This window comes from Equus caballus, chromosome 29 (assembly GCF_041296265.1).
Source record: "Equus caballus isolate H_3958 breed thoroughbred chromosome 29, TB-T2T, whole genome shotgun sequence".
NCBI lineage: Eukaryota > Metazoa > Chordata > Mammalia > Perissodactyla > Equidae > Equus > Equus caballus.
Genome location: NC_091712.1, coordinates 18,267,159 through 18,286,748, shown reverse-complemented (window position 1 = coordinate 18,286,748; position 19,590 = coordinate 18,267,159). Strand labels below are relative to the sequence as shown.

Here is a 19,590-nt window from a genome sequence, read left to right as displayed (position 1 = left end):
GGAAAAGGCATGTTTTAGTTTCCTCAGCACAGACTCTTAAATATTACTTCCAGATACAGCCAGAGCTATGGGATGGTTACACAGCTCCAACGTTGGAGCCACCTGGGTCTCTTCCATGGCCAAATTTTTGAAGTAAGATCTGCATTACAACTCAGGCAGTAATCAGATCAAGTTCAATGCTCTGTTTCTGCAAATGCCTACAGAACACCTGGTGGTCTCCTTGCAACTCCTGGGTGGAGATTAAATTCCTATTTAACAACAGAAGGTAAAATCTTTTATTTCTTTTGAGTTGTACTTAGTGGATGTTTGATTTATCAAAAAATGATCGATTATAATGCTAATTGCTTGCAATTTTGTTTTTGGAACATACTAAAAGAGGCAATATTGCCCTCTTATTAAGATGAATTCTTTACTGCTAAGCTAACCAAGGGGTGGGGGGCAATTTTGAAGATGGGAGCAAGTTTCACTAAAAAAAGAAAAAACCCTGCTTAGCTTCACATCAAAATTAGAGCAAGCAATCTTTGCTCCCCCTTTAGTTGTCACATTTGGTTTCCTTCAAAAGATGGCGATTTGTCCCAAGGTTAGGCAACACACTGAAACATTTTCACACTTGGGAGTTTGGAAAATGTGATGTTCTGCTAACATCTGCATACGTAACACAAATTGAAAATATGCTTGCAAAACTGTGGTTAGTGTTTTATTATGGGGATAACCAAGACCGAATATGAGATACAATAAACATTTCACCTCCGAAAGGAACAATCCTGAAGAGGTGGATGTAGCTAAAATATATACTGGATTGCACCACAAGCCTAGATAAGCTGCTGGCTGTCCAGTGTCAGGGAAGCCAGCGTCAAGTTGAAGCTAAAAACCTGTTCTGCTGAATCCCAGTGCATCCTGGCCAGGGCACTCTTCCTCAGAGCTCAGTGAAAAGGGGAGACTGTAAAAGACGTACCTAACAAAGCATGTCAGCAGCTTGAATGGAGCAAACCAGGCCAGATCTGAAAATTCCAATAAATAAATGAAGCTGAGCATTTACAGCCAACAATCATGTCACTGGAGCCACAGAAAACTGGAGCCGTGCAGCTGGGAGGAGGGAGTGTGGAGCCAGAGAAGGCAATGGAACGCGCCCAGGTTTGATTATTTATGGCGTGCTGATGAAGAGACAGCTTTCCATATGAGGAACAGCTTAACAGAGGAACAGTCAGGCTAAACCAGGAAGAGGCCCAGAGAAGGAGAGAAACACCAGGGGACACGAGTAAAAATGACAGCTAATAAAACAATACAAATCTAAAATGCTGTAACTTTCAGAAATAATTTAGGGCCAAAAGAAAAGGAAAAAATCTCATTTTGCTGGCTTTGGGACAACTTTCCAAGAAGCAAAAGACATTAAGCAAAATGCTGCATTTAAGACCAAATTTGCCTTGATGCCGTCCTACCTATAAGTTTGGTTGCTCCTAGAGCTGGCTTTATTAATAAAAGGGAAGTAGCAATTCTGTTTGTATTTAGCTAATTTTTTTGACAAATATTTTTTTCAACAAATTTTTTTTCCAACAAATATTTATTGTGTTCTATCCCACATCAGGTGTTGGACCCTGTGGGGCTACATGCTGAACAAAGACACAGTCCCTGGCCTCAGGAGGCGTGTAGTCTAGCGTGGGAAGAGACAAGTCCATCGAGAAGGTCAGGACATGGGAGTGGGCACTGTGGGAGCGGCTACGTCAGGGTGAAGGAGGGGCAGAGGGGGGGCAGCCACAGGGGGGAATATGAAGCCCAAGGTGGAGCCTGGAATGGGAACAATTTAGCGAATTTTGCTTTTTCTCTATTGATTAAATAGACACTTACCAAACCTCCTTGTAATCCAAATCCCAGTTTATTTAAAAATGAAAATATACTTTTCATGCAGAGATGCAAATTTCTATGGTTCTCAGTAGTTTTCATCCTTGAATCCTGGATTTGAGGCTCCCTCAGCTGTTGTGAATGGTCTTTCCATGATAGAACACACCTCTTCTTCCAAGTCTGGCTGAAAGCATAGTAAATATCAGCCACCAGGTATTCCGTGGCCCAAGTGTGCCGGCCATTTTCTTTGTGTCTCATCGGCTCTTACAACAATGCCTTGCGGTGGGATCTTCAGGCTCACTTCACAGATGAGGAACAGAGCCTTCGAAAGGTACTCTCTCAAGGTCCCATGGCGTAAGCATCACACCACTTCTACACCTGCCTCTGGGTTAGGTAGTAGGTTGGGACTATGCCAACAACATGTCTACACCCAAAGGCGGCTCATCAACTAAGACCCACTGGCTTATCAATTCGAGCTGTTCTCAAAGTTATTTTAGCTATATACTCCCTCTTTTCTACTCGCTCCCCAACTGGAGTTCCTCTTCCCACCATTCTCTCTGAAGAAGTGCTACTATTAAAGGCCAGAAACTCTTTATCTTAGGTGACATTGGGGCTGTTCAGCTGTAATGCAGGGAGTGTTTCTAGAAGCTAAGAACTGTAAGAAACATTTGATTCTCAACAATGCACACATACAGGCGTCCTGTGAGGCCTTTCTGCATTGCAAGTTTCCTTCTCATTGAAAAAGGTTTCCTGCAGATGAGTGCCCTTGCCCCGCCCCCACAGATCATGCCCTGCTGCCAGGGGGATGCAGCCAGAGCACTTAGCCTTGAGCCAATCACATCTTCTCCCCACCTCTGCTCTCTGCCCCATTCCCGACTCGCTACTTTCCAGGCACTATCTCTGTCCTCGCTGCAAGAATACGTGGTTAAACGCTGGCCACAGGCAGGTGTCTCCACAACCCTGGGGACTTGACACTTTCCTTTACACGCTGGGTGGAAGCATTCTGTCCCAACACCTTTGCCTCCATACAGACTCCAGAATGCTCCTCTGTCCTTGGCCAACTGGCCAGTATTTCAGAAATGCTGCTTAGCTTCTAAGGACTGAGTGGTCTGTGAACTATTTTGTAGTTTGAATTCAAGCAGTATTCTTGACAGGTCTCATTTTTTAACGTCCTCAAGGCCAATCTTCCCAAAACAAACTGGGTACTGCACTGAAGGGGAAAGCTGTTTTACTACTAACCCAGTTCTGAAAATACGAAACAGTGGAGGTCTGATGTTACCTCTTTGAAACAGGGTAGAATGTGATCAATCGATAAACCACGGCAAAATCTTTCAAAAATTTCTATCCTTACCCTCTTATTCTCAAATTTATAAAACTATTTGTAAAAAGCCAAGGATTGAGTTTTCTCTTTTTGTACTATTTGAGCCAGATCATGCCTATGAACACTTGCTTCTAAAACTAGATATTAAAAAGATGACTTAAAGGGCTGGCCCTGTGGCACAGTGGTCAAGTTTGGTGTGCTCTGTTTTGGCAGTCCAGGTTTGTGGGTTTGGTTCCCAGGCACGGACATAAACCACTTGTCAGCCATGCTGTGGCAGTGACCCACATACAAAATAGAGGAGGATTGGCTCAGATGTTAGCTCAGGGCTAATCATCCTCAAGCAAAAAGAGAGGAAGATTGGCAACAGATGTCAGCTCAGGGTGAATCTTCCTCAGCAAAAAAACCAAAAAGACAAGACTCACTAGCCTATCAATTAGAATTTAGTTCTTCCTCTGTTTAGGTTAACTTCCTTTAGCACAGAAGAACGTTATGACGATGCCTGGGCCTAGCTTCGGGCAAACAGAGCTGGCTACATACACGGTGCTTTCATCCAAAGGCTGAAATTTTAGTAGGATGACTGTTTAACCCTCCTGTTCTAAGAAAACGATTTTGCAGCCAGGATGGCCAGAAACGTCAAATGGCAACTTTTCTGATTCGAGGTAATTTCACAGGAACTTAAGAGGCAATCATTTACTCTTGAGTTTCAAAGAGAACCTGGACTTGAAAGGCACAGTTGCATCTAAAATTGATCAGCGAGCGACAACCCACTGAAGTTACCTGGGAGGGAGGGAAAGCAGCTGAGACACCTAGACATCTGGACTGAACTATCCAGTTCACTTTCCAGCTTGTAAATTTTCTGGCCCAAAAGACTATTTGAAAATAACCTTTAACCGAAAAAGTAGATTGTTTTATTAGCTGAAGTACTAAAACATTTTTGATTACTTTGATATGAAACACTATAGCTTTAAGACTTACCAATAGCTAATCTTCAAGGCAATGTGCATTTAAGAAAATAAAATTTTAAAAAAACTAAGTCCTGAAAACATGGATTTTAAATTTTGGTAGATGAGAGAACGCTATTAAATATACTGCTCTACAGAACATTCAAATAAGGCAGAGACTTTGATAAATATCAATAATACACTATGGTTGAGATGGAAATGGTTTTGTCACCTAGAAATTTATCACATTTGTTGATCTACTTAAACAGAAAACATATGAACAGAAAACACACACACACACTCAAACACGTGTTTTTACTGAAAAGTGTATTTTAGGAACAGCCTATAATCTTTTATATTTCAATTTCCAAATTTTGATCTTTTTACATATTTATTCTGAAATAAAGTCTAAGACATTAACAGTACACAGAATTTTAAAATAAGCTGCATATGGTTAGAAAAATATGCATCAAGGGCATAGATATATGTCATAAGAAAACAAACTATGTACAAACATCCCTTCTGCTCATTAGTGCTGATCCTAACTTGTTTGGTTTCTGTAATTAAGCACCACCATAAAACTCAAAGCTTCGAGAGAAAGGTGATAGCAAAACTCTCTTTAACCTCGCTCTCGCCCAGCGTTTCATTTCTCAGTTTTCGGGGACAGCTCCACCTCTCCCTGGCTGGAGAGCGCGTTTAAAATCGTCCAGAGTTTGGGAGGGTCCTGACAGCTGTGCTGCTGTTCCCAGTGCAGGAGGAGCTCCTCTTTCCTTCCCAGAGTCTGTGCACAAAGGACACAGTGGAAGCCCCGCTGGGACTGAAGGAGACCGGGGCGGGGGCTGGGACACCCAGGGCCCCGGGGCTCTTCCCCTGGCTCCCTCGGAACCGGCTGGCCTCCTTCACTTTTCATGAGCACGCCCACGTCATTCTGACGATGAACGCAGAGCTGCTTTTTCAATTTAGGAAACGCACGTACATCCTCGTCGGAGGGACAGTGTGCAGCGGGCTTTCTTCTTTCGGGACGATGTTTCCAGTAAGGAGCAGCCTGTTTAACCAGTTCTTCCTGAGCTCCCTTGTTTCCTGGTATGATCTCCTCTTGTAGCCTGCCCTGAATTTCCTCTCCATGAACATAAAGTAAATGGAACTTTATTTCAGCGAAAGACTGAGCTGTGATTTGACAGCGGCCACATTTGATTTGTAATTTGACTTCATCAGCCTGGTTCAGAAGGAGGTCTTCTTCCAGGTGAGACTTGTTTTCCCTGAAAAAGGGGAAAGAGTCCAGATAAGATTTTGTAGAAAAACACAACTGGAACTTTTCCTTCCAGCTCTTAGGCTTCAGGGACCTAGAATCCCCACAGTGATGGGAAGGACAAAGGATGGAGTAAACGGAGCACGGACAAGACAGGCCATGGTGAACACCAGCTGTCACTCCTGTGTGGGGCCACACATTTCTCAAGCTAGCAGGGTCCTTTTAGTAAAAGACTGTTTCCCTTTCTGCATCTCCCCAGAGGAGCTAACTGTCCTTTGGTTACTGTGGGAACAGGTGCAATCAACATGGGAGTCAGGCAGCACCAACTGAAGCGCTACAGGAGCACACTTGGTCCGGTTGAAGGTAACTGTCCCACGCCACCATTGCCCACCCTACCCTTGAGCACTGAATGCAGTTTGGACATCTTACCTAAAATAAAAAGGCACTACAGGAAAACAATTAGGAAGTGAGGTTTCTTTAGAAAAACGGAGAAACTATAGAAAAGCCAGGAAGAAACAGGACAGGCAACCCTTATTTATTTATTTTTTGTGAGGAATATTGTCACTGAGCTAACATCTGTGCCACTCTTCCTCTATTTTATGAGGGACGCTGCCACAGCGTGGACTGACGAGACGTGCTAGGTCTGTGCCTGGGATTCGAACCTGCGAACCTGGGGCCAACGAAGTGGAGCACACAAACTTAAGCACTACGCCACCAGACTGGCCCCAGAGCACTCCTTATTTTAATGATTAAGAGTAAGCCAAAATTGAATAGAAAGTATTTAGAACAATTTAGGACAATTAAGAATGACAAGGGACAGAGAATCCAAAGTGCTGGAAAATGCTTAATTTTCATGGTGCTGATGAGAATCCATTTCAGTGAAGCTCCCTCTGTCACCTGCTGCAAAGGACAGACTGAGGGCATTTCCCTGGTTTGCTTATTGCTCTAAGACCGCCTGCCAGGCTTTCAGAGTGCTTAGCTTGTTTATTTATTATGCTAGGAAGCAGTATCTGCACAAGGGAATGACACAGGAAAAAGTGAACCTGGCCTGAGAGGAAAAACAGGGCCAATGTAGAGGGTCAGGTCTGGGCACCTTAGGGTCTGGTCAATGCAGCAGACCTATGCTGCGTCCCCACCATGTGTCACGCCATGTTCCAGGGCAAACGATGCTGTTTAGACATAAATTCTGTGGACGTGCTTATGGGGAAAATTACTTGTAAAGAGTACCAGGAACTATACACAATATTTACTATTTCATACTTCCAATCCAAAAACAATCTCTCACCCAACTGTCCCCAGCATACCTCAAACTGGCTTGCAGGGGTTAGAGTAATTAAGATCATGACTGATCAGAACCGAGGTCATTCTTCACAGAACTAGGGGCAGGAGGAGCTACCTTATGACATCCTAACCTGAGGGATGCTTCCGCAAACCCCCCTTGCTGAATGCGAACCTCACCTGTCCCCAAATGCAAACAGCCTTCCTCCCAGGCTGCCACCCTGCCGGCACTCACCTCTCCACCGACCCTTCCAGTGCCCGTACGTTCACATCTTTGCTCTTTGCCATGTCCCCTGGCAGCAGGTCGCTGGGGGAGGGTTCGGTGCTGATGACAACCCTATGCACTTCTTTTAGATGGCCAAAATAGACTCTGACGTGACCAAACACTTTTGCACAAAACTCACAGCACACGAGCTTCTTCAGACGGTTCTCCCCGTGATGGAGTTTCATGTGTGTGCTCAGGCTGCCAGAGCGTACGTACGCCTTGCGACAGATCCGACAACTGTATGGCCGTCTGTTCGTGTGTGTATTCATGTGCTCTCGAAGGTGCTGTTTGAACTGGAAGTGGTGGTTACAGACGTGACATCTGTGCCAAGGCTTCTTAATGCCAGAGAATCCATTTCTGAATGCAGAGCTGGGCTTGGCGGAAGGGCTGTCATCCTGCTTACAGCCGAGATATTGAGGAGTGAGTGAATGGCTGAACAGAACGTCCTGTGCTATCCTGCTGAGCGTGTGGGACTGCACTGGGGCTGCAGGAGAAGCCAGGGGGGCCAAGGCTGGCATGACGAGGACAGGTTTAGGCATAATGCTACGGTATTTCTTCATAGCCCCAGGTTTTTGATCTCTGGATTCCTGGGGATCAGTTTTTACTCTTTCTTTACCATCTTTACACTTATTAATGACACATTTCCTCCTTTTTCCCTGAAGCGCCAAAATTTCATCCGGTACCTTCCGTTTTCTTCCTCTTCTCTTTGCTGCCCCACCACTGAGTTTTGGTTTGTGGCTGAGATCTAGCTTGGTGGCCGGACAAAAGGCACTTTCACAGGGACTCTGCTTCGACACCTGTGGGGCAGGGATCTTGTTGGCGATTTTGGGGACTGCATTCAAGCCTTCTGTGATGGAGGCTGTCTTATCACAGTCTGCCCTGAGCCCAGGTAAAGAAAACTCTGTGATGTTAGCATCCGATTCACTTCTGTAAGCCTCCGTGCTTTTTATTCTTGAGTAGGGGAAGATGGGCAGTTTCCCTTTGGGGACTGAGGAGATCAGCTGAACTGCATTGCCCAAAACGGCTGGTGCTGAATTGGTCACGGCTTTTGCAAGGTCCACTTGCTCATTCTGGTTTTCACTGGCCACAGCAGAAGGCTTACTGGGTATTTTCTTGCTTGTGAAGTTTGCCTTCCCTGAAATCTGCATGAGGCCCTGCTTGGCAGAGGGCTCCTCTGGTGTGGATGATGTTGGGGTGGCAGCAGGGTTTGGATCTCCGTGGTCGTTGGTCACTGGAGGGCGAGAGTCTCCGTGGCCACCTCCATTGGTCAGTGCAGCCGTGGTGATGCTGGCGGGGGCGTGGTCTAGAGCCAGCACGGGCTCGGATGGACTGGGTGTGTGTGGGGGTTCTGGACGGTCAGGTGGGCAAGGGGACGTTTGGGTCTGGGCAGGAGGTTTGATACAACCACTCTCAGAGGTGCTCAGAATGGGTTTCTTTCTTGATCCTTTGTTATTTCTCGGGGGTTGGTATCGAGGAATAGGCAGTTTAAGGTTTTCAGGCAGGGGCAGTCTGGGTTTCTGGACTGGCTGAGCTGAGGCAACATGCGGCAAAGCAACAAGAGAAAATGTCCCCTCCTGGCCAGAAACCTGCATCAGAGCATAATTCTGGGTGGGCATCCCCAGGGGCTTGGAGTTGATGGAAGGTCCTGGATTCACCTGATCAGAGAGTGACGGCGAATGGCATGATAACACTCTGGGTGTTAGCACTTTGGGCACAATTTTTGGTGCAATGGTCCTAAACTGACTCTTATTCTGCAAACCCTTACCACTCTGAATTGTTCCAGAAGGAATGTTTGATTCACCTGCAATGACAACACAATATAAAAAGTCACTGCAGTGTAACTGTCCTGTTGCTGAGAGCAGAAAGAAGCATCTTATCATTCACTCTGCCTACGAGGCACTCTGAGACTCAGCCCTCCCCCACCGGGCAAACGCCTGAGTTCCTCAAGATCTAGCCTGAAGGTCAGCCCCTGCCCCCTTCCAGGGACTGACTATTGCATAACATTGACCACGTGCCAGAATAATTTATCTGTTTGCGTATCTCTACTACTAAACACAGAGCTTCTGGAGAGCTGGGACTGTCTCTCCCTGCCTTGTATTCTGCAAGTCCATCCTCTCCATCTACCTAATGCCCACTCATCTTGACAGGCCAGTGCCACCCCACCTCCTTTCCTGATCTCCTGAGCTGCAAAGTCTCTCCTCTGGTCACCTCCTCTGGTATGTTCTACTGTGTATTTTATTTATTTTGCATAGATGTCTTGTTTTCCCTATTCAACTTAAGCTTTGTGAGTGTGAAGTCTATATGTAATTCATCATGATATTTTCCACTGTATCTTCAGTGTGAAACAAATGTTTCTTGTATCAAACTTGTTTTTCACTCCATTTCGGGCTACACCATCTGATCCACTGGCAGTGCGATGTGTTTTACACAGTGGATGAATTCCAGACTGAATGCTAGCTTGGTTGCTGTTTCCCATGTGACTTGTGAATTTCTCCTCACACCTTTCAAACTGTTTATGTGCGTTTTTGCAATTAAGTCACCAGGATTAAAAAAGCTGAGGTGACACCTTAAAAAAATGTTGCAGAAAAACAAAAAGATACAATGTGATAAGTACAGATACAGAGACAACAAATAAAAAAAATACATGAATCACACAAAAAGCACCTTCTATGAGGCTAACAGGCACAATTTAAACTGACAGAATAACACTTCATACACCCCAGATTTATTAGGCTGAATACAGACCAGTTACAAGGACTCTAAGAGAAGCATTAAGGACACATTTCATGCATTGCTTCTAAGGACAGAATCACCTATTTTATTCCGAGGCCTCCGGGTCAGAAGGCCTGGCTGCAGGAAAGTTTCCCATCTCTAAGTACCTCCTATTCGGCAAACTTCAGTTCCACGCCTGCTCACCAGGTACCTGCGCTGTTCTAGGGACTGGCTGTTGCAGGCTCACAATCCCCTTTCTGAAACCTTAAGGCCAGACACATTTTGGAATTTACACTTTCACATTTGAGAAGAGCAATAATAAGCGGCATACACCAAATGTTACGTGACACCCAGCAGAGTCTGCAGAGCACCCGTGACTAGGCCTGTTACACTTCTGCAGCAGCATATATGGCATCCACAACAAGCAGGACAAAGGAAGACTTCCAAAGTCTTACTCCAGTTTAGGTTTTGCCTCTGAATGAGTTTTCATAGCCAACTTTTGATAAAATTTTCTGTTTTCAGAGCTTTTTAGATTTTGGAGTTAAAGGTAGGGGACTGAAGAACTATTTGCTTAGGGGATACCAAGGACACAAAGATGAACAGACATGATTTCTGCCTCAGGTAGCTGACAAGCTGGTGAAACTGACAATTCACAAGATTTTTTTAACCAACCGCAAATTTTCTATCTACAGTTAGCAAACTAACATTTTAGCAGAAAGCTGATTCTTTCAGCAAAAATGACATTTTGCAAATATACAAATAAGTAGCATAGTAAGAATAAGGTTGAAATGTTTACTGACCAACTTATTTTAGAAAGCAACCATTGGTGGAAAAAAGATTGTTAAACACATTTCACATGGTAGCTTGCATTAGAGTAGGAAGAAAAAAGTCGAGTGCTATGATCTGGGAAAATCAGATGAGGATAACTATGTCATCTGTTATCTTCCTTTTCACTTTGCTATCGCGAAGTGCAAGGGTAAACTGACTGCTCAGCCACCTTGCGACAGTCGCCCACATGGGGCAACTACATTCGTTTCTTCTTCCTACATAATTTATTTTTTAGTTCTATTTTCACAGCCTTTAAATTGTCTATCATTTTAAGCCTCATCCTCTCTTCTTTTTGGAATAATACCGGAGTAAGTTGCGAATAAATATATTAAATCAGGATTGAGAGAGTTGCAGAAAGCTTAAAATTATGGATAGCTTTTGGTTACCTAGAGACAAGGCTTCTTAAATAATTATACTAACAAGAACAATGGTCTTTGTGTCTACACAACAGATTGGGTGTGAGGAAGGAAGAGAAGAGACAACAGTGCGTCATTTATCTCTAGTTCACACTCCTACTAATTGATTGAGCACAAAATATTTACCACAAGAAGAGCTAGAAGAAAGACTATTTTGTCCTTAATCAGTCATAAATCCTCTTGAAATAATATGTGACAACAAGACATCACAGCACAAGACGTATCACCTCACTGGTCTGCTCGGACTGTCCAGTTGCTGTTCATCTCACAGCCAAAGCCAGAGGCCCTGCCATGGCCTAAAAGGCCTCAGGACCGCCCCTGGGAACCTCTCTGCCTTGTTTCTTCACCCGCTCCCCTCCAGCCTCGGTGGCTCTCTCCTGTTCCTTAACTGTGCCACTCGCCCACTCCTGAGTCTCTGCACTTGCTGCTTTCACTGCCCGACGCTCCTCCTCCGGATTTATCTCGAGTGCTTGCTGCAGCATTTTCTTCACGTTTTGCTCAAATGGCCTCTTTCCAGGGAGCTCTTCTCTGACCGCCTTATTAAACCGTACGCCTGTTCTGAACGCCTGGGCCCTCTGTCCCATTTGAATTTTCTGTAGCACACTTGCTCCATCCTACAGCTTACATGATGGTCTGCTGTCTTCCCTCACTGGAGCGAAATCCTTCAAGGCAGGGAGTTTGTGTCGTCAGTACCTAGAACGGTGTTGGGCATGTGGTAGTGATGTGGATTAAGGCTGCCCCAGGTAGAGAAGCCCAAGGTGACCTGGCCTACATGCCGATCTATATGACCCAGTGGATTTTTATGGTATGAATTAGGGCTGCCCCAGGGAGAGAAGCCCAGGGCATCCTCACCTACATGCCAATCTATATGACCAGATTCGTATCTAAAGTTATACGACCGCACAATAACCAGACCCCATCTGCACTGAAATCATTTAACGACTTTTTACATCATCTTTTCTTTTTCCAGTAAAAATAAGTCACGTACCCATTCCTTATAAATTTAGCCCTAACACTCAACTCAGGGCAGCAGCTCTTTACTGCCCATGGGTCCTGTCCCCATGCTATTGTATACTATTCTCTAAATAAAAGAGCACTACTGCCAGACCTTGAGAGTCCAAGAAATCTTTCTTTTGACTCTTTAGCTCGCTGACCCCACATCATTTCGAATTCAATAATTATTTGTTGAATTTGTAAGTGGTAATAAAGTGATTAATGGCTGAAATAAGGCATTTACAGATTGCACTTAGAAAATTCTAAAAAATGAAAAAGAAAAAAGTACACAGTTTAAAAGCAAACTCAAACACTTCCATATTTTGAAAATTGAAAAAGAAATAGCAGATATATCTCTGGGACATTATTTTTTTTCAGTTATTTTGCCCACTGCCAGAATAAGGGAATGGGTTGGCACTATGATAAAACCCTTCAAGATAAAGGGGATAGGTGAGGCCAACTGACTGACCATCTGAGGAAAGAATAAGAGAGAACAGTAAATCATGCTGTTGGGGGACAAACTAAAATAGTCAAAGAGATCAGGAAGCTCTGAAGAAGAAAGTGCTTTAAAGAAATCAGACTTACAGAGCAGAGAAAAGAGAGCAATTAGAGTGAAGAGGAGACGGACAGCCACAAAGGGAAAACTGGACCTCGCAGGCAGAGAACGGTCACGTCAACATGAAGAAGAGCAGAAATAACAAAGAACAGAAGATGCAGCTGAAGCAACAACCCGTGGTCAAGGTCACCTCACAGTCTCTAAAGACTTCAGTTGGGAAGGGGCTTCCTATTTTTTTATGACCGAGTGTAAGAAAACAACCCTGACAGTTAAGGTTTCCAGAAATGAGACTAAATATACTTTATAGAGCCATTCCAAAAGGGAATGGGCTAATTATGATGCATTTAAAGGTAACGTGCTTCAATTGATCTTCAAAAGTTTATACGTTACAGTGGAAATAAAATCACACAGGAAGAGCAAAGATGTTCAAAGGAAAAGGAGGCTGACGGTGGTCTGGCACCAAGGGAATCTCGTTGGGGTGACTAGCTTCCCCAGCAGGGGAGAGCACTGCTCAGTGAGCAGCCTGGGCAACCTGAAACCACGGACTCCCAGACCACAGGTGTGGAGGCTGCCACACCACTCCTTCTCCTCAAGTTCCCTGCCATTTAAAGAAGGGTATACTGGGGTAGAAGAGCTTATCAGTTGGCTTCATGACCAATAATCAAGAGCTAATCACAAGAAATCTGTGGGGTGAAAAGATAAGGCCTTTGAGGGTAAATTCAATGTACTCAGGCTCGCTTGGATCTACTGGGAAGTACAGACAAGGGTGACAGTCTCCATGAGGGTGGTATTGAGTCCCATTTCCCAGACAGAAGGGGGAGCTCTCATGCAGTACCACTGGAGGTCGATTACAGGAAAGACAGTCAATTATAGACCCAACAAAAAGAAGTCATCAACAGGAAGAATCATCAATTACAGACCCCAACAGGAAGAAATGTGCATTACATCCCAAATAGAAATGACGACCCCAGCAACTCAGCCAATGAGAAACCATTACCACCCTGAATTCTTGCTTTTCTCCAATGGATTTTCATTCAAAACAACCGTTCCCAATTTCCTCCTTTTTCCCTATAAAATAATGTTCTTCTCCTTTGATTGCTGGACTTGCCTATGGCAAGCATGCAGGTCCTGAATTGCAATTCTTTGGTTTTTCCCAAATAAACTCATTTTGCAGTTAAAATAATTGGCTGCTTTGGGTTCATTTTTAACAGAATGAAGTGATGGGGAATGATATTGATGTATTACAAGAAATGCAAGGTGGGAGAAAGAGGCAAGGCCACAAACACAGAAGAATAAAGTACCCCTAGGAATTATTTAAATGTCCAGCAACAGGGTACTAATAAAATAAGCATCCAACCATCACATAATATCATGTAGCAGTAGAAAAGAAGAATGAGTTGGACTGATATGAAACACTCTCCAAGATGCGACACTTATAGTATGCTATCACTTGCATTTAACAAAAACACTGAGATATACACACAAATATATTCCTATGTATGCACAGAATATCTCTTAAAGGAAACAAAAGAAACTAGTATTAGTGGTGACCTTCAGGGTGAGGGCACTGAGGAGCACTAAAAGGTCAGGATGGGAAAAATCCTTACTTTCCACTCTCTGTGCCTGGCACACAGGATGTGTTTATAAATATTTGTTGAATGAATAAAAGGAAAACAAAACTTTCCATTTTGAATCGATTTTAAAAAGGGGTTTCTTTTGGGATATCTGTGACGGGTAAGTGTGTCTGCATAAATGACTGTATCTAGATTACACACTGAGAGTGGCTCACGTTTTCTATTTTCTTTGCCTACTTAATGACAAGAATTGCTAATAATAAGGGAAGCAATCTAATAATCTGACAGGCAGTACATAACTAGCCCCCAAAGTTAAGCACTGAGAAGTATGAGAGCTCATTACCTCCTAAGGACAATTGAGTCCTGAGAATTATTCGTCCAAACATTTGGCTCTTTAGGATAAAACAAGGCAATTTGCAATAAAGGTCACTTATGTTAGAATAACTACAGGGGTTTTTTTTTTTTTCTTTTTAAAATATTTTGAACAATAGGAGTCTTTAGAGAAGCTGAAAATGCCATTAAATTTTTAAAACGCTAAGATGGTAGGACTGTAGGAAGTCTTTCTTGGCAGTGTGGCTACAACAGCGGTTTACTCCACTACACATTTACAAGGCCTTTCAGACAGTGTGATCTAAACCCTCACCTGCCACCTACTAAATTACGGATCTCATAGAACTGTGCACTAAATAGGAAGGAGAGATTTCCACTGACATTCATAATTTCTGGAAATCCTGCAAAATCACCCATAACACAGTTAAAGAGATGGAAAGGACTCTCAGGCACTAAACGTGGATTTTTATTAACTGAAAACATAAAGGGCTCACTCTGTAAAATTAATTTTGCACAATTATACAATGCGAATACTTAGGATTTTAAATGTGGGCTGTTTTTAATATGTTAAGCATATTTAAAAAACTATTTTGAAAAGTGACATTTACAGCTGGTGAGAAATTGATCTAACTGTGGATTAAAGGGAAACGAGGAGGATAGAGTCCATATTATGGTCTAGAATCCACGCTGGGTCTTTTCATTGAACTCTCACACAAACTCTGCAAATAAATATTATTGTTCTCCTTTCACAGATTAAGAAAAATGAGGCTTAAGGAAGTTAAGCTAAAGTCGACCCAACCTGGATCTGTCCCATTACAATTCGAAGCAATAACCTTCTCTTTCACACTTCCCTCAAAAGGAGGAAAATTATAATATAAAGTTGCCCTAATTAATTCAAAGTATAATATTATTTCTGAATTTTAAGGAGAAAAAACAGAAAATTTGCAATAGAAATGGCTTATCATATCCTAAAACTTTGATTACCATTAACTGATTCTTTCTGAAAGCCTGCTTATTAGACAGAACTCATGAAAAATTAATAGTCATTCTAAGATGAAAGCAGATTTTTAGAGTTGAATTTGCCATTTACTATCCATAGGATTCTGATAAATCTAATAAGCTTGCCAGATATTTGTTTAGAGAAAGTGCAATGTGGGTCCCCCTCCTCCATCACCACCAAAACACGTGATCTGATGGATATGGTTGCAGGGCAGAGGCCGCAGAAGGAAGAATGAGGGCTCAAGAGTACTAAGTGCCTACACCTATGCCAGCTTGATCAAACCGTTTCACAACACAGCTGGCATGGACAATATTAAGAGACAAGTACATTCGGCAGGCAATTCTCTAGACGGCCACAAACAACTCCCTTCCTGATTTCCACTGGCAGAACCAAGGCCTACTTCGTTGCTTTGAAACAAAGTTATTCCTGGTCGTCCCTTTGTTGGCTTGGGCAGAGTTCCTTTATTCCATCTGTTGGGATTCACAGGCCTACTGCTGAGCACGGAGAAGAGAGCAGGTAGGGCAGGAGACAGACTCCTTGCTCCTGAAACAGGCTTCCTGGATCCAGGCTCAGAACAAAAGTGCTGCCAAGTCTTAGCCACAAAAGAGCCAAAATTTTTAGGTGTTATTTAGGTTTTAATTTTATTAAACTGAAAAACTCTATTTTCAGTTTTATTTGTTGGCATCCCTGTTCTCCCTCCCACTTGGCTTTCAAATAATAAATTCCAGTTTGGGTTCAAACTGTTTCCCAAGATGGTCTCTGGTTAAAACAAATATGATAAACTCTGGAGAAGTCTGAGATAAAAGAAATGCCTCATAACACAAGGGAGCTCAACTTAATCTTGCTGAAAAACCTATAAACACATTTAGCCACTGCCTACCCTCTCCCCAGGGCACTGTCCAGCCTCTGTGGCAACAGAGTCAACAGAATTTATTGAGCGTGGACCGTAGTGAGCGCCCTGTAAAATGTACTGGCAACAAGCACAAGTGTTCTTTTGTTTCTAAGGGCTCAGGATGCCAAATATCATTTCTAGTGCCCATATCTGTAGCACTAAGACCTCCAAGAGTCATTACATCTGGGGCACAAATTTCAGGAAATTTGACACTATATAAAGGAAATAAACACATTCCCAACTGGGTATCTTGTATTGCGAGTCTAGTTTTGCCCATTCTCCTTGGCATACTTGCTCTCCTCTGAGCTAGCTCCCTGCCCTTCCTCCTGTAAAAACACCAGTGATACCCAGGCACCTTCCATTCAGCACGGGCCTCTGAGAGCTGTCTTGCCAAACAGTGAAGTTACCTCCCAGTTTAGCAAGAAAGGGAATTCTTGCTTTCTGAGCACCAGTGTTTCTTTATTTCCTGGCACTTACCAATACTGTTTCTTAAACATTATTCCAATGATAGGGAATATTTTATGTGTCAGACGCTGAGCAAAATATTTTACATGCATTATCTCATTTAATCCTTACAATAACCTGAGTTAGGAATTACTGTTATGTACATTTTACAGATAAAGATTTTGCAGCTGGTAAGTAACAGCGCTGAAACTCAAACTTTGGCCCATGTGACTCCCAGGGCTCTTCCCACCTCTATGTGCTGATGGTAAGCTATTATGTATCATTATGGCCACTGTCACACTCTCCAGTGGAAGGAGCATGGGTTTGGGGTTCAGACAGACGTGGTTTCAACTCCTGGCTCTGTCCTATGGCTTGGGAAAGTCACTCTTTGAGCCTAAATGTTCTCATTTATGAAATGGGCATAAAAGTATCTGGCTACAAAGGTCACTGTCAGGATTAAATGGAAAAAGTACCCCTGAAGGTGCCAGGGTAGTGCCTACCACAAGTTAGTGCTCAGCAGACACTGGTTTTCCACTTTCACTTGGCAAAAAGTATGAGGTTCCTGACATGGAATCATACGGAAATAGTACTGAATCCTTAAACTGGTGTTTCTTTTTTGAGAGGTAAATGAAGGTAAGAGGGAAGAAATGGCTATTGCTTGTGAATAACGCTCCTGATAAAATCATAAAGCATTTTTTCTTTCATGCCTCTCCCCTGCCATCCACTCTGGGAGTTCAACTTTCCCTACATCTGATCCATCCTATTAGGCTCTCTTACTCCCTGTCCCTAATTTTTGCAACTCAGTTGAGAAGGTGCTAATCAGATGAACAATTCTAGTGAATAGGAGTTAACATGTGCCTTTTAAAGAGCTGTTTTATGGGGACACTCTTCTCTCCTTTTCTTTATATTGAGTATTGATGCTAATTGTTGTTGCTCTCAAACCTAGCAGGAAAGAAGGCACCCACCCTCGTAGACAGTTCATGGAGTAGGAGTGAGCCCAGGTCTCAGTGGCCTTGTGAGGAATGGGGCCTAGAGTAGGACTAAGGATGCTGGTCACATCTCTGGAGGACGGTGAGAGCAATGGCTGTGTGATTTCTCAATTCAGAAGAGAAAACATGTGGACTCTCACAGAGGGCAGGGGCAGGACAACCTGAATTTTGAAAGCACTTTCTTGCAGATTTCAGTATTTTGTGGAGGAAATCAGGATAGCTTGAATATAGAAAGAAAAGTTTGGCACCAAAAGAGGTACTGCAGCCCATAAAGCTGAATAAATTAGATATGTAATATATTATAAAGCAAGAAGAAACAAGCATTCTTTATGGAAGAATTTAAAAGCTATTTACCTAAAATATAAATGGCAATAAAAGAAAAAAATAACATAATGTGGTTTGTTAAATCCAAGTAACTAATTATTCTTTTTGAGCCATACAATGTCCCAAATGAAAATAAAACTTAAAAAGCTCTATCATTTAAAATATATTTTCATAATTTTCAATTTCAATGAATTTCCCCTTCATTTTAATGAATCCCCCTTTTATCAGTCCTTATTTCTGGGAGGAATTGTTTTTAATTTCAAGTGCTTCTGATGAAAAAGAGTTGAAAGCTAGATGAAATATTTTTATTTTTAATACATTTAGAAAGATAAAGTTATCTTTCTGTAAAAACAAAATTGTTACATACACAAGATTTTATTCGTTATTATAAAACAATCAATCTTGTATTTTTACCCAAATCTACGAATGACTGAGTAACACAAAAATTTAACCAAGAGCTAATGATCTATGGGGGACACAAAGCAAGACAAAGAGAAACTTTTGAAATACTTTATTAATGCCATCCTCCCATTATTCATTTTGCTGTTAACATTACTAGAACTGTTAATATTCAGTTGAGTCAGAGAGCTGAAATTGAGAAGAGCTTGTTAACTGAACTTCATCAAGGTAAAAGCAGAGAATCACTTCATTTGACATGCTATCACCCATAACAAATACCTGTGCACACTGTCTTTCCAGGAGATTCTGACATTTTCTGTTTCAGCTGCTTCTCAGGCCTGGTGAGCATGGAAACATCTCCTGCAAAAGAGCTGCAGTAAGCTGCACAGATATCTCACAGCAAGAAATCTTCCACCAACAAATTACAAAGCAGCCCCTTCTTTTTTAATCTTCTATTTCAATATCAGTTGGAACAGTTAAGCATCTGGGATGACTAACAAAATGACAGTTGGTGAAGAAAACCTTTTCCTTCATGGGATAAACAGAAAGATAAGGTTTCAGCACCAGAATGTGTAGTCAGTTGGAACAATTAAACTAGGACACACACAGAAGGTTGGAAGGTTCTTGCCTTCGGTCAAAACACCAGGATTATGAAACTAAAGTGGGAAAGACCACAATGTTTCAAAAACAGCATAATTAAGAGCAAGGGACTAGAATCACAAAGATATTTTTATACTGTAATTTCAAAAGTAGATTTACTTTATATACATACAACAGGCATTTTTGAGTGTGTAAAGTGCAACTTAAAAACTGAAATAATTGTTCCACTGCTTTATAGTATAGTTTTACAGATGCTTCATCTTCACTTCTGATTTATCTTCAACTCACAGTGATTTATAACATTTTTTGCTGCAAGTTTTCCTGTACCTCAGCTTTTATGTCAAATAATTCATGATTTGTAACTATGACTGCAGACCATGTATTCCTTTGTTATATCAATAATTATTCCCTAAAACTCCTGCTTGGTAAGTCTTGACTGTTACTTACTTCTTTAATCAAGGCACACCTTACCTTAACATAGAGAGACCCCCTACAATACTGACACTTTGAAGAAAGTAAAGAAAAAGACGATGAAGCACCAGGCACTGACTGGTGCTGAGGTAACTGGATTTGTGGTGGTTGCCTTTGTGAGGCTGTATGAGTTAACCGGCATACACAGATTCTGAGGTACAGCTCATGT

At 42.5% G+C, this 19,590-nt stretch overlaps 1 protein-coding gene across 22 annotated transcripts in view; it reads right to left on the bottom strand.

Moving 5' to 3' along the window:
- Nucleotides 1–4,411: 4,411 nt before the first annotated feature.
- ZNF438 (zinc finger protein 438) overlaps nucleotides 4,412–19,590 on the bottom strand; it is a 186,225-nt gene continuing 171,046 nt past the window's right edge. For 18 of the 22 annotated variants that reach the window (XM_023632028.2, XM_070255478.1, XM_023632032.2 and 15 more), the window contains 3 exons: nucleotides 18,630–18,710; nucleotides 6,864–8,694; nucleotides 4,412–5,360 (listed from right to left, as the gene is read on the bottom strand). In XM_023632028.2, the coding sequence (XP_023487796.2) occupies nucleotides 4,745–5,360; nucleotides 6,864–8,694; nucleotides 18,630–18,710 (2,528 nt within the window). In that variant the 3' untranslated portion in view covers nucleotides 4,412–4,744. The remainder of the gene's footprint in view (nucleotides 5,361–6,863; nucleotides 8,695–18,629; nucleotides 18,711–19,590) is intronic. The other 4 variants (XM_070255482.1, XM_070255493.1, XM_070255494.1 and 1 more) reach the window with 1 other exon arrangement.